This window comes from Tachypleus tridentatus, chromosome 10, assembly GCF_004210375.1.
Source record: "Tachypleus tridentatus isolate NWPU-2018 chromosome 10, ASM421037v1, whole genome shotgun sequence".
Classification (NCBI taxonomy): domain Eukaryota; kingdom Metazoa; phylum Arthropoda; class Merostomata; order Xiphosura; family Limulidae; genus Tachypleus; species Tachypleus tridentatus.
The window spans coordinates 38605985-38621393 of NC_134834.1; the positions used below are offsets into that span (position 1 = coordinate 38605985).

Genomic DNA, 15409 nt, shown 5'->3' on the forward strand with positions numbered 1-15409 from the left:
CTATTAAAGGCTATGTGTAGTATTAAAAAAAAATCTGAATCAGCATATAGTTACCCATAAAAGGCACATTAATAAGACTACACGCCATATGTTGTATGTCACTTAATTGCCCTAATTCTCCCTTACAGCCATTAAAAAAATTAGTTCTAGTTCTGTCATAATTTCTCTAGTAACAAAAATCTCTACAGACCATTAACAGAGTTAAATGCCATATTCCATATACTTATTACCTCAACTTTCCTGTATTTTGCTGGTTTGTCAGTTCTTGTGAGTGATGATAAAGTTCTAAATGTACAGATTTGGTCATTCTGATTGATAAGTGCACATACCATGATGTTTTTCAGACTTGTATTCAAAATTTGAGTGAAGAACTTTACACACTGTTTATTAATAAATTTACCATCAAAATATACCTTATATTTCAATTTCAATATTATACAAGTTTTAATTTCTTTATTTCCAAAATAAATATTTAAATAAATGTTGTCTTTACTTCTCTGTGACACTTCTTTGTTATGAATTACCAAGCTGAGTGCACTGTTTAGTTTTCAACAAATATCATACTTATACTATAGATATCCCCAACTTAAAAGCTGAAGTTCTATCTTCTTGCTTTATAGAGATGTATGCAGTAAAGTGAAACCAATGTTTCACCCTTTCTAGTACGTTGTATATTTAAAAGAATACCTATAATTCACAATGACATCTGCTATGAAACAATTTCTAATGAATAGAAAGAAGATATGAATTTTCTAAAAGCAGCCAACTTCAGCTTTGCCATAATATATACATGTAACGTTTTAACAATTTACCAATGTTGGAGTTCTGTTTAATCAGTTAAAGGAATTACTGAAATCATTTCTAGTTCAATTAGGAAGCCAGCTAAATTATATTAGTTTTAGGACATTGTATTTGATATAGGTGGTAATGTTCCTTGTTTTAAATTGCATATTTGAATATTACAAAACAATTTGAGACCACACATTCTATTAAGAACTAGAGCTTATATTTTATGTGGGCTTCTATTGTACAAGTACATAGCTTGAAAAAGATAAGATATCAGACATAAGTACTAAATTTCTTATTTATGTACATTGATTATTTTTAAGCTAATACAACAATATTAATATCAGGTAAGCATTGTTTAAGTAAAATATCCTTTAACAATATGTCTAAGCTTTAAAAATGTTTCCATTAAAGTTACCTACAGTACAGGTGTAAGCTCCACATAACTTGTTCACAGGAGGAAATAAAGAAGGATTTGTTAATAGTTTGACATACCCACTAAATTAAATTATTGTGGGGATTTAAATGATGAAGTTGGAACAACTATCACCATGGGAGCTACACCTAGGAGCCCATGTAAACAGTAAAACAAAGTAGTACTAATGGAAGGTTCCTCTGTAACTATGCATGTGGCAAGGATGTTTCATTATCAATACATTTTTCCACCAATGGCAATCAAAAAGTTGCATCTTACAAGTGTAATGAGTTAAGAACAGCATCATAACTTGCTACATCTTGACTAGATTGACCATGAGAAAAATATTATTAGTACAGAAGTAGTTCCAAGCATAGACAATCAGTCATTGACCAGTAGTACTGGACATGAAGAAGGGTGAATGCAGAATAAGAAAGAGGTGCATTATCTGTAGAGATGTAAACATTAGGAAGCTTAATGAATGGAAGTAAATAATAGAATGAAACAAAAGTAGGTTGACTTAAACTACTAAAATTAGGACCTGTGGAGAGCAGAAAAAAGCAGTATTTGGAATTTTTCAGATTATTTAGAATTATAATACAGTGGTACCTTGGTTCTCAAACTTAATCCGTTCCACAAAGCTGTTTGAAAACCGAATCAATTTTTCCCATAAGAAATACTGTAAATTAAATTAATCCGTTACAGACCTCCAAAAATTGTGCATTATGAAGCATTTTAAGTAAAAATATTGCTTATTTATATCTGTATAATAATACTTACATGCATAAAGTCAACCACAAAAACTATAAGCACAATAAAAATACAATAAATGAAAATTTAACTGCATTTTACCTGTACTGAGGAGAGCTGATGGCATAAGTGAAAGGTGGTGAGGAACGAGGAGAGTAGGAGGGTTATTGTTTGGAAGGGGAGTCACCTTCCATAAAAACGTCAGGTACCTCTCCTTCTGGGGTTCTGTCTCTTTGCACTGCTACAACCTGCTTGAGACTCACTGGACCTATTTCTCACTAAAAACTTGTCTAATGAGGTTTGTTTCTGCCTGGCATCCTCTCCATGTCTCATCACACTGTGTATGCCACTTCTCTTCCTAAATTTTTCAAACCATCCCCTACTAGCCTTAAAGGCATTACTTGTATCAGCAGTCGTTCCAGGGGTGTTTTTCAGGAGGTCAGCATGCAACTGCTTTGCTTTCTCACAAATGATGGTCTCAGAAATGCTATCACCAGCTAACTGAATTTCGTTTACCCAAATCAACAACAGTTTTTCTACCTCTTCCATTGTTTGTGATCTTAGTTTCCTAAGCACTGTCACTCCTTTTCCAACATCAGCTCCTTTGATGACCTCTTTATTTTTCAGTATGGTGCAGACTGTAGACTTCACCATACCAAACTGTGTAGCAAGGTCAGACATGCGAACACCATTCTCATACTTCGCTATGAGATTTTTTTTCACCTCTATTGTGGCTCTAACAACTTTTCTTTTTGGTTTGCTGCTTTCATTATCTCTTTGATCCCATGGTGGCTTATTTAATCAGAATATTTAGAAAAGCAACAAAAAATACAAAACAAAAAAAGAAAAACGAGAGCGTTCACAGCAGATTTTAGCAGGGGTGTGGACTTAGCAACAGGTGCAGGTAAAATGTTTTGGGTAAGCTTGGTGTGGGCTGAAAATGGTCGAAGGGTCATTTGGGTCATCAGACAGGTTATTTTGGGAGTTCGGGCCATGACAGCTTGGTTTGGGAACCGAGTTGATGTTTGAAAACAGAGAAATCTTTTTCTCAAACAAAATGTTCGAAATCCGAATTGTTCAAGAAGGGAGTCGTTCAAGAACCGAGGTACCAGTGTACTATTTTTAGAATCATGATTATTGGAATTACTTAAAAATACAGTTTTCTTCTCAGTCAGCTATGGATAACTTTTTTTTTTAATTCATTTCTGCCCTTTCAGCCATGCGGGTATTATAATTTGACTGTCAATCTGACTCTTCTATTAGAGTATTCCAAGTGTTGACATTGCATGGTGTTGATTAATCTATCTTCCATGTAGTCTATCATGTCTTAATTAGGGAAGGGGTTAACATAAATTGTCCTCTAGTGGCTTTGTACAAGATTGAATAAATATCAATAAAAAAAAAATTATCTTTATCTTGTTTAATCTCACTTAATCCTTCCTTCTAATTTGTTGAATTTTTTACTTGATCTTTCAAGCTGCACAGCATGAATTAACATAATACAGTTATTTTTCATAATTACCATTATTTTTCTGCAGGCCATGGAATCCCTGACCTTCTTTATGCTATACTGAAATTAATGCCATTGGATACTTATGTGTATGCACCAGTAAGTTTCAAAAACATTCTATCTATAATAATTTTAAAGATCTTTATTATAAATCGCCATATTCCACAACTGTTAGCTATTTGTGTAGATATTAAATTATTGTAATACTGAATATATATGACCCATAGTATAAGTTATTGAGGTTAAAATTAGGACATTTGAGATTAAAAATATTTTGTTTTTGTGTAAATATATGATTGATTTTATTTTCCTTTTACATATTTACACACTCTTAAGTTAAAATGTTATAATTTCCCATTTGGAAACAGTATTTGATAATTGATTTGGATTCTACTATAAATATACATTAGGATTGCCCTTATTTTTGAAGGTTTGATTTGCAATTCTTACACATTCATTTTGTTCCAATTTATAAACAAGTAATTCACACCAATTTTACCCATATTGAATAACATTTAGGATGGCTCAAGGTAGGTAAATTACTACCTTAAAGTTTACATTATATCTGTATATTCTAGAATATTCCAGAATAGTTTAAATATTTCTGTAAAGTTCTAGATTATTAACACATTCTGAAAGATTCCAGAGTATTCCACATTATTCAAAATGTTCAAGAACATTTTGTATATGAATAATCCATGCTGCCACTTTTTACCTCTACAGTATTCAGTATCATATCTTGGAGCTTGTCCTGGCATGTTTTTAAAGACTGGATTTTTACTTTGGTCCAGATAGTACAATTTTCAACTGATTTCAGTAATCTTGGGAATACATTGACTAATTCAGTTATGAATTTCAGCTGATCATGATGAACTATCAGAAGCAATAGAGAAAGTTAAGGACAGAGTTATTATGTTTGCTATAAGACAACTTCAGATCAATCATCCTAGAAACAATTATCAAGTACTTCTTGAACTAACCATTATCTTTCTTGATGGCATCCACCTCATAGAGTGCAGTGTGTTATATGCATGATGGATAGCCAAAGCTTTATATGATCTCTTGACCTGGGTGTTTTAAATTGACAGGCCATGAGTAAAGAGCACATGACATCTGCATTTTTGTTGTTCAACTCTATCTTACAGCTTTGTTCACTGCTCTTGATGCCATTCCTTTTTCTCACAGTAATTTTAATTTCCTAATAAGATTCCTTTTAACTGTCCTTCAATTGCTTTAAGGTCTTAGAGAAGATTGTTAATGCTTGTCTTGTTTGGTTCCTCGAATCAAATAACCTCCTCGTGGGTTCCAATGACAGTGCTCTATCATGGAATACCTGAATCAATTTGAAACATCAGTCAGAGAAGTCTTTCTTGATGATTCCAAGCCCATATGGGTTTTTTGCTTACCCTTTCTTTTATACAGGAGTTTGCCAGGTATCACACTTTTCAGTGTCAAGATTAATGCTATTACTATACAACTTCCTCTTACTGTTGCAAATGGGCTCTATGTCAATAACTTCTCCATCTTGGGTCACTTGTAAAGCACAAGGTTTATTGAGCAGCAGCTTCAGACTGCCCTCAATCATTTATTGAAGTGGACCAAACAAACTGTTTTTACCATTTCTTTTCTAAAATTATTTGCATGCTGTTTTATTGCCATTTTGCTCTTAGGGTATTTTGTCTCAGTGATGTTGTTCTTCCTGTGGTCCCTGAGGCAAAGTTATTGGGGCTTATCTTTGTCTGTAAGCTGACCTTCATTCCACACAGCAAGCAGCTGTATATCAAGTGTACAAGGTCACTGAATATCCTCCATGTTCTTTCTTCCACATCTTTGGGAATGAATCTATGTTCATTCCATAGATTTATTATCTTTCCATAAAGATCTATTGTGCCCTCATTCAATCTAAACTAGGATGAGTCTTGTTTGTGGTTCTGCCAGCACCTCTGAGTCTTCTGTGGAAGGTGAATATTTCTGATAGCAAGTACTGTCTTCTGTTTGTTGAACATTTTTTGAACCATCCTTCCATTCCCATTTATGTGGGTGGTTCGAAATCAGGTGACTGGGCTCTGCCATGGTTTATTGTGGTTTGGTGGTTGCACACAGGATCTCCTCTACAGTTTGTGTTCACTACTAAGTTGTATGCCATATCTCTTACCCTGGATCATATAAAAGCTATGTAGTACACTAAATCTACTATTTATACCAACTCTTTTAGCTCTTTACTGGTCCTGGAATTGCTTCATGTTAGTTCTTACCCTGTTCTTCTTGGTACTCAAAACCAATTGGCCCATTTTTCTTTATCTTCTGTTACTATGAAGTTTTTCTGGATACCTCTATTTGTCAGTACTTGCAGGAACAAGCTTGCTAACACTGCAGCTAAGTCGATCTTCTCTGGTTCTATCACTGCCATGCCTGTCCCACATATGGACTATAGTCCTCTATTCAAGGCTCAGCTCTGTGCCAGTTGGCAATGAACTTGGAGTGAGCAATGTTATAACAAGTTTATCCAGATCAAATTTTCTATTGTTCTGTGGCTGTCTTATTTCCATAAGGACCAGAAGGAAGAGGTCCTGGCAAGGCTATGCATCAGTCACTTTTTTCACTCATAATTTTTTATCTGGGATTGATGCACTCAAGTCACAATAACCCACATTTTACTGTCATGCTATCATTACAACTCTGAATGATGGCACCATCTGAGATGATGTCATTGGCAATGGTGACATTGTCCACCTTAGTCGTGTTTTTAAACGTTTAAGGGGCATTAGCTTTTTTACTTCTATTTAAGTTTTATTGGTTTTTATCTTGATTAATTTTTACATTTTACTACAATTTTACTTTTATGTTGTTTTTTTTAATAGGTTGTTTGGTGCAGATTGCATAGTTGCTTTGCACAAGTAAACAGCAACCAACCACTACAATAAAATTAAATGAAACCAGTATTTTAGTGAAATGTAAAGGTCAAGAAGTGAAATCTATGAAACCATAGTTATAAGTAATATCAATTCTGTAGGTCAGCTAGATTGATTTAAGTAGGCTTGATACATTTAATGGTGTCAAGTGCTGTTAACATTGTTATACAATATATATGAAGAAAGTTGTATTTTCATTCCACAACAAATGGATATAACAAAGATAGACACTTAATATTTAGCCAAAAATTGGTTTCTGTTTTTAAAGGCTTTTATGCACACACACAGACATTGTGTATATTTTTTTCTCCAAGGTTGCACTGATGGAGGTAGTCCAAGCAGACAAGCTGAAGAACTTAAAGACCCCAATCTGGGATACTTATAAGCAGATAATACATGAAGTTGAAGGAAGAGAAGTATGTAGACAACACACAATTACAGTTTGTTCATAAAATCTTACATTCTCCTACATGATGCTTGTTTATGGTGTATTTTAATGTTTGGTTAACAAGTAAGTGAGTTATGACAGTACTTAGTAGCCAAAAACCACAATTCTATTGATTACACTTATAGTGTAACAGGACAATAATTATTGTTAGGTTTAAGATCCAGCAATTAAGTATAATTCTATTTCAAAATTATTTTTGTTATTGAATTGTATTAAATATCAATTTGCAAAATGCACTCTTTAGTTTTTTCAAAAGAAATATTCTCTTTTTTGCACTTTTAAGCATTTCTATGAATCATTATACCTTACTTGCTTCATTCTTCATACCCCACTGTATTACCCATAGCAGTTTTAATTTTGAGACTCTCCACCTTCATCATTGTGCCCTTTATTCTGGAGATTTTATACAGATTAAGAATAGAGGGAACAATAATGTTCTTTTGTTATTACTGGAAGCTTCTGTTCAGTATAATTGCTATATTGTTTTGAAGTTTACATCTGTTCTAGTAGGTCATGTCTTTTCATATGCGTAGTCTCACATGTAGTCTGATGTTTTTTTCTCAGACAGATATTCTGCCTCCTGCACACACTTTATTTTGTAACTAGTATACCAAGTTTGTAATGTTAAGTATTTCCCATATAGCTTATAAATCTTTTCCTTCTTTATTTGGGGAAAATCATTTGTTTGATTACCTGCTCCTTTCACTGTAGTCAAATATTGTTTTGTATACAGGGAGATTGGTTGACAATTTGAAAGGGTGCTGCCAAGCTTTGTCCTCCTGATTTATTGGATAAACATGCCTTAAAATTTGAACTTTCAAAGGTTAAATCCTCTTCTACTTATCTTGAGTTCTTGACAATATGTTCTGGTTTACCATAATAAAGCTCAATTTTCCAGAAATTGTGTTATTTATAACAGTTTTTATGCTTTTCATTATATTTGAAACTACTGTATGTGGCTTATCACAGATCTGTGCAATTTTTGAAGGATCATAGTCATTTATTTACTTTGATAAAGTTATTGGCTTCTGTTTTCTCCGTGGTATCTTTGTTGGGATCTTTTGGAGATAGATGCTTTGCTGGAGAACAGTTGCTTTCCTCCTTTGGCTTTTAAACATTTAGGGCAAGTTTTTCATTCTGTTTTTGCTTGTATTCCCAATTTCAGTCTTACATCTTGTTTCTCTTCACTTCAACTCTGTTGTCTGTGTTGGGGCAGAATCTGTTAATTCTGTCCCTTTCTCCCTAACCAAGTTTTTCCAGCCTTTGTCTTCCTCTATTGCCTCTACTACTGATATTGGCTACCATGCACCTTTTTTCTGTGGTGCTCCTGCTGTTTCAGGCCACAACACCACTCCCATGTTTGTGACTTTCTCCTTCCTTCTTCACCCTTGCAGTTTGGTTTTGATTTCTATTGGCCAGTTCTTCTCTATCTCCTTTTTCTGCATAATAAATTTCTGATGTCTTCACTTTGATTGGACACCTTTTACCTGTAGAAAGGACTATGCTTCATACATTTATTTCTAATTACCTGACTTTGTTTCTTGCTGGGCTATCATCTTTCACTTGTCACCATTCTTTACTCTTCAGTGAGATTATGATTAGGTAAGATACCTTTTTGTGTACAAATGTACCGTGTGTTTTTCAGGGAAAGCTTTTTTTTTCTTTATGTGACCTGTAAAATCTGGACTGTAAGGTTATGATGGCCACTAAATATACAATATTGAGATGGAATGTTCTACAAGATTGCTCCTAGATTTTTCTTGGAATATATTTGTTTCATTAATATGGCTGATCCTGACCATACTAACAGATGGACTTCATGGGTAAAGCAGAAGGGGATAACTACCCATCCCTGTCATTTCTTAGATCGAATAAATTGAAAATTGTTTTGCACTGTCTTTTTCTCCCTCATTTTTCTTCTGATAGAGTATATATGGGAGTTCTTACTAGGTTCCAATTCAAAGTTGCTGGGGTGGTTGACCAGGGGAGGCATTCTCCTGAATGTGATAATGATATACAATAGATATGATGATAAAGCCATTCAGTTGAAAGTAGGGAGATGTTCTGTTGGTGTAGATGATGATATATGCCCTCTTATCTGGTGTTTTGTCTCTGTATGGGTTTACCCAATGGATTTTATAACTTTGAGTGAACAGTCAAAATTGCAGTTTAGCTCTCAGTTTCTAGTGATTGGGTTTTGGTTTCAGAGCTGAACTAATCAACATAAGTCCTCAAACATGCATTATTAGATGTCTTTGTTTATATTCTTGTTCACGCCATTTGTGTTGTGAATCAAGGTGGTGAAACTTGCGGGTTAATACAGTTTTTCTTCTTATGCTATCTTTCAGTTTTCTTATTTTAAGGATCTTGTTGTACTGGGGGCAGTTCCTGTTGGATTGGTTTTGAATGTGATAGTTTACATTATAGAGATATCTTTACTATACTAATGGCCTGGATGTTAGGTTCCCTATCCAAGCAAACAATTTGCCACATTGCTGTCATTACATCATTGTTGGGTTCCAGCAGCTGGGTTTTGGTTGGAGTTGACTTGCTGTGTATCATGAAACATCCTAACCTCTCCACACTTGGAGGCAAATCCTTTTACTCATGCAGATGTTCACTGTGGGATTGAGATTCCAGTATCATGTGGCTTGAATCCCTATTAAACCACTGTTCTCTCCCTTTTAGATGTACTGCTCAGAATTTTTGCCCATTTCAGCAACACTTTTTTTCACATTGGTAAGTGATGCAGTCTCTATTGCAAGGATCTACCCTTCTATCAGGATGACCTTTGGATGCTTACATAGGATGCCTCTTCTTTTTTTTTTTTCCTTTGCACTGGTCCCTCCACCTATTCAGTGTGGGATTCTAGCTATTTATGAGAGTGAAAGTAATGTACCATATTGGAATTAATAATTTTCCTATACTGAAAATGTATTTCTGATAGGTTCCAACATCATCTCCACTAAAAGGCAGCGTTTCTGACAACGCTTGAAGTGATAGTTTAGTAGATTTGAATAAAGGAAACCACATGCATCAGGATAGTATGGTGCACTCTAATTCGTGGAGGATTATGGAATGATGATTTGCATTCAAGACACAGTTGATCTTAAGGTACATGTGGAAGATCTTAAGCTTTGTGGCATGTGAAACAAAATTTGCATATGGAGCTCAGCATTGAGCTTGAATAACTATTTGTGTGAAATGATGTAAATACCTATCAGAAGTGTATTTTCAGTACAGCCAAGTTATAACTTTTGATAATACATGCCTCCTTTCACATTATTCTGCTCTTCTGATATAGAGAGTATACTGACACAGGTGTATAGAATCACAAAGCTAAAATTGCTGTGAGTAATATAGTGTGGGTTATGAGGATTGGAAGAAGTGAAGTATAATTCATGGTAATGCTTATGTGGGGAGAGAAAAGAAACTTTCATCAGAATAAAGGTAAAGTGTGTGTGGAGGTAAATATCATTGAAATACAGTTTTGATATAAAAAAAATGTACACTTTAATTAACTAAATTTAATTGTTTGACAATATTTGCTACTTAATTTTAAAGTACATAATACATTACAAAATACAGAACCAATGTAGTTGTTTATGATACTTCAGGGAAAAAAATGTGAAACTTCTATTGAAAAGTTAATATTTTTCCTCTTTTTGGTATTCAGGTGCCTATTCAAGAAGTTGAGAGGTTTGATTTCTACGAGCAAGCAAAGGCTGCTTTTGCTATTGTTCATACAGGGTATAGCTGATATTTTATTAACTCATTAAAACTTATTTCAGTAATATAATGTTACAGATGTACATGTTGTGTTTAAAAACTTATCTATTTGTAGCTTTTGCATTCATACCTAAAACATTTTAAATTAAGTAAAAGAGGAGTTAACAACAAACACTGCAAAATTAACCTAGTTTAGGATTGTATTAATGTATTGGTTGCTTAATTCAAGATATTGTAATATTTCTTTGCAGGGAAACTGCACAGTATGGAAATATTATCCTCAAAAAGGGTGTGGTAAATACTTGAATGTTGAAATATATCTCACTTTGAATTTTATATGATAATGCATTATGATAGAAGTGTAAATCTACTAATCAAAGAACACTAACAGATATATGTGGATATATTGTAAATAAATAAAACAATTTGATTTATGATTTCCTTATAAAAATTGAGATTATGCATTGAAACATTACTAGTTCAGATTGACACATACAATACGTAACTATATGTTTAAATTGCCCTAAAAAGGATGATATCATGCAATAAACAAAATATTTATGCAACATTTTAAATCATCAATCAAACTTTTATTATGAAATAATTAAAACTTTCAATAGTTTGGGACAATATCTATACATGTTACTTAATTTTACACGAATTTTTAAAGGATTGACTTCTTCATATAAACAATGTCAAAATATTATTTACTGTAACATGCTTGAATGACATTGGAACTCACAGAGAAAATTATGTCTAGAATGAACAAATATATTTCGCAATACTTCGTAGTTAGTCAAAGGACCAAGTGATTAAAGTTTTGATAACAATTCAACGTTTATAAGAAAAAAAAATGTTACTTTAATAATTTTATAACAAACTAATACTTTCTACAAGTAATCAAGCTTTTATTATTTCAGAAATTACACAAAAGATTTGAAAAGTGAATCAGCTGTGCACTTTACTTATAGGTTAAAACTGACCTTCACTGTACAAATTCAAGACCTGTAAAGTGTCATACATACGCAACCCCCGGCTAGTACAGCAGGGAGTCTACGGATTTACAACACTGAAATCAGAGGTTCAGTTCCCCTCGGTGGGCTCAGCAGACAGCTCACTGTGGGTTTGCTATAAGAAAAATACACATACGCAGGTATTTAAGAATATTTAAATGTATACTCCTATGATAGTGTAAATAAATCAAATCCATTAATCATATATAGAGAGTGAGTGTGCCAAAAACAACAAATATTTCGATAGTTTATAGAAAATGGACAAATAACCTAGAAATTCTGTTTAAAGTTTCTTGTGATAAGAAATAACACACCTTTTTCTTTCACGTTTTATAAATCCAGTACGTTTACAATGCAAATAAGTTGTTACGCCTAGCATACTAAGTTTCAATCTAGAACTCGCGTATTTTTTGTTCAAATATAACATGCAAAGTTAGGTGTGCAGTCTTAACTTCGTGAAGGTGTAATCATTTAAGCATGTAAATAAATATAGGTATTGTTAGTCTTATAATTTTAACAATTTTTATCTGGCGTTGAAAGAATGGAATACACAACTTATTTCAGTGTTTCACAAACCGTACATGTTATTTGAATGGGATAGTTATAATCAGTATTTGTCTTATCATTAAATTTTATAAATGAGTGACTTACTGATTACTGTTACTTAAAATATCACAACTTTCAGACTGTTTAAACTTGAAACACTCATAGCAAATCAGATGCATACAATGTGGAAACAGAAGTTTAAGAATTATAAAAGTCAGACACAAACAGTGTGGATAATTTTGTCAACATAAGACTTTTCAGCGTCCATGTGGTCACACATACAAAGTTGGGCTGCAAGATATTTTAAGGACCTTTGCTCATTGGTCACATTGAAAAGAATATTTCATGTTATTTTCTATGTATTTCAAAACTAATAATTATGATGGTATATAACTTGCCCTTCCAAAGTGTGTTTCGTTATACGAGAGAAAAATAAAGTTGTGCAAAATAATTACTAATTTTGTTTTTCAATATCATTAATTTATTACAGAATAATGGAAGTCTTTTTTATATATATTAAAGTGAAATAATCAAAGAATTATAATACCAGTGATGTTATTTTGTGTATATAGAAAACTATTTTTAAATGTACATAGTTTCGATGTTCGACGGTAGCTTAATCAAAAACAAATACCCGTTGCACATGTCTCTTAAACTTTTTAAGTCTTCACTAGCCCGTTTCGTAATGCTCTGTGAGAATTTTAACACTTACAATGGACAGACTAATCTGTTATGTTTTTTAGCCCTGTCAGAGTTATCTAATATTTTATGAAAATACCACCAAGATGATTGAGAGGCTGTTCTTCTTTACCGTATGTAATTTGATTAATCTATAGCGAAACTTTTCACTTAATACAGGGTTGATCAGAACCAATTTATAATGATGGGATTGGCATTGACTGAGTGATAATAAAAAATACTAGAAATAGTTCTTTAACATAGTTAATACTACTTATATATCTAATGTAATTTGTATATCTGAGTATGTATACAATAATGTGTTAGGACGAGGGAATATTTTGTCATTCTTTCCATTTTATGCGATTGATTCTTCCATGTTATTACAGAATGTAAACTTCAACACTAAGGTAATGCTTCGTTGGTCCCTGTTGACACCTGAATGAGGCAGGGTGAAAATACTTAACATTCTTTAGAATTAACATATACTTGTACCAAGGGCGTGTCATTAAGGATTCTGCTTGAATAAACACACTGATGAAATTTAGGGTCTGAAATAATTTTCAAGTTATCCCATTCTTAACTATAGATAAAGAAGCTAGCAAAGAACTAGCATTCGGTACTGGTAATTGCTGGAAGAAATCAGTTTAATAGCACTCCTTAATAATAACAGTGTTTAACACTATATATTAAGTTTTGTTTTCATGTCACGGCCTAAAGAAAGTAGATAATAGCAGATAGAGCAGAAAGTTTACATAAAAGTTTTACATGATGCTGTTTGGACTCTCCGACAAATTACTACAGACTTGAAATATTTCTTAAACACTGTCAAGTACACCATAGATCGTGAGACCGAGTCAGGTAAATTTCAAAATAGGAAAATAAGAGGCAGGACACCTAAACTAATTGACACTGACGTTAAGTATCTTTGTTTATGTAGCCTTCGAGACAGAAAGAAGAATGTCACTGAGATAAACAATCATGTACCAAATGACAGAAAATTGTCCAGATCTCCAGTATCAAAAAAACTTGACGAGAATGGAATATTTGGTTATGCAGCAGTTACAAAACAGTTGATCTTCTGCTATGGCCAAGAGACTGAAATTTGCTTATTGTACAAAACTAGAGTGTTATGGGTTGATGAACCAAATTTTTAAATATTTGGTTCAAAGCGTAGGTTGTATATCTGGTGAAAGATGCCTCAATACATAGCACCTACAATGAAGCATAGTAGAAGCAGTGTGATGGTTTGAAGGTGTTTTTATTCTAAGGTGACAAAAGATATATCTGCAAAATAGATGGAATAATACACAAGCACAAGTACCATCAGATACTGATCTGTCATGTATTATCGATAACGGATTCTATTATAAAAATAATAAAAAACATTATCCAGTCTATGCAGAAATTACATAGCTGAAAAAGAAGCTGGAATCATTCAAATTATGCACTGGCCCTCACAGAGTCCCGATCTCAACCCATATGCACTGGCCCTCACAGAGTCCCGATCTCAACCCATATGCACTGGCCCTCACAGAGTCCCGATCTCAACCCATATGCACTGGCCCTCACAGAGTCCCGATCTCAACCCATGCATTGGCCCTCACAGAGTCCCGATCTCAACCCATATGCACTGGCCCTCACAGAGTCCCGATCTCAACCCATATGCACTGGCCCTCACAGAGTCCCGATCTCAACCCATATGCACTGGCCCTCACAGAGTCCCGATCTCAACCCATATGCACTGGCCCTCACAGGTCCCGATCTCAACCCATGCACTGGCCCTCACAGAGTCCCGATCTCAACCCATATGCATTGGCCCTGGCACTGGCCCTCACAGAGTCCCGATCTCAACCCATATGCACTGGCCCTCACAGAGTCCCGATCTCAACCCATATGCACTGGCCCTCACAGAGTCCCGATCTCAACCCAGTTGAGTAGATCGTGACAGATCAACTTTATGGGAATGTACTGGAGACATCTGATGTAAAATTCCAAAGAACACTTTGATTAAAGCAAAAGAGGGAAACAAAATATTAACTATTTGCTGAAATGAAGCACTTCTACCGAGTTTCTTTTGTGCTAAATATAAAGATCAATAAAATTTTGATGTTTCACTTATGATTTACCTTCAATTATTCTTTAAAAGTAGTCTGAAATCATTTTTTTATTTTGTTCTAACACTCTTACACAGTACTGTATGTCAAATACTTTGATATTTAGATATTGAAACATGTTTTTCTGTGTTACAAGGGTAATAATATTTAAAGTTGAAACATATTCCAATTTAAATGAGAAGTAATTTAATATCCCGCCAGCCAACTAATGTATGTTGTTTGAAACGGATAAGACCTGATATGGCTAGATAGTTAGGATACTTTCCTCACAATCTGAGGATCGCGATTTCGTATCCTGTTTGTGTCTGCTAATTATACTTTCTGATTCTATGAAAATTATCACGTGTAATAATTAAAGTAAAATTTTAATCGATTGTTCATTATCGTTCATAAAGGAGATAAGATCTTATACACTGATTTGTAAATAAAATAATTTATAAGTAATCTAATCCAATAAAATTATAAAATGTAAAGTTTTGTTAAGTATGGATGATAATACGAAGAA

At 33.6% G+C, this 15409-nt stretch overlaps 2 protein-coding genes across 3 annotated transcripts in view; both read left to right on the forward strand.

Moving 5' to 3' along the window:
- LOC143229090 (fucose mutarotase-like) overlaps positions 1-12567 on the forward strand; it is a 37684-nt gene extending 25117 nt beyond the window's left edge. The window contains exons 3-6 of one of the 2 annotated variants that reach the window (XM_076460908.1): positions 3490-3560; positions 6688-6789; positions 10498-10571; positions 11522-12567. In XM_076460908.1, coding sequence (XP_076317023.1) covers positions 3490-3560; positions 6688-6789; positions 10498-10571; positions 11522-11561 — 287 coding nt within the window. In that variant the 3' untranslated portion in view covers positions 11562-12567. Of the gene's footprint in view, positions 1-3489; positions 3561-6687; positions 6790-10497; positions 10572-10801; positions 11002-11521 lie in introns of those variants that run through there. The other variant, XM_076460907.1, reaches the window with a different exon arrangement.
- Positions 11581-14728, forward strand: LOC143228338 (uncharacterized). The gene is made up of 3 exons (XM_076459608.1): positions 11581-11703; positions 13728-14544; positions 14579-14728. Exons 2-3 carry the CDS (start codon positions 14233-14235, stop codon positions 14726-14728), a joined length of 462 nt encoding a protein of 153 aa, XP_076315723.1. The 5' UTR covers positions 11581-11703; positions 13728-14232.
- The last annotated feature ends 681 nt before the right edge of the window (positions 14729-15409 follow it).

Excerpts from the sequence above, each read along its gene's own strand:
- LOC143228338 (XM_076459608.1), top strand. The coding sequence starts at position 14,233 with ATGCACTGGCCCTCACAGAGTCCCGATCTCAACCCATATGCACTGGCC. Across the intron at positions 14,545-14,578 it reads ATATGCACTGGCCCTCACAG|AGTCCCGATCTCAACCCATA; the intron begins GTCCCGATCTCA and ends TGGCCCTCACAG.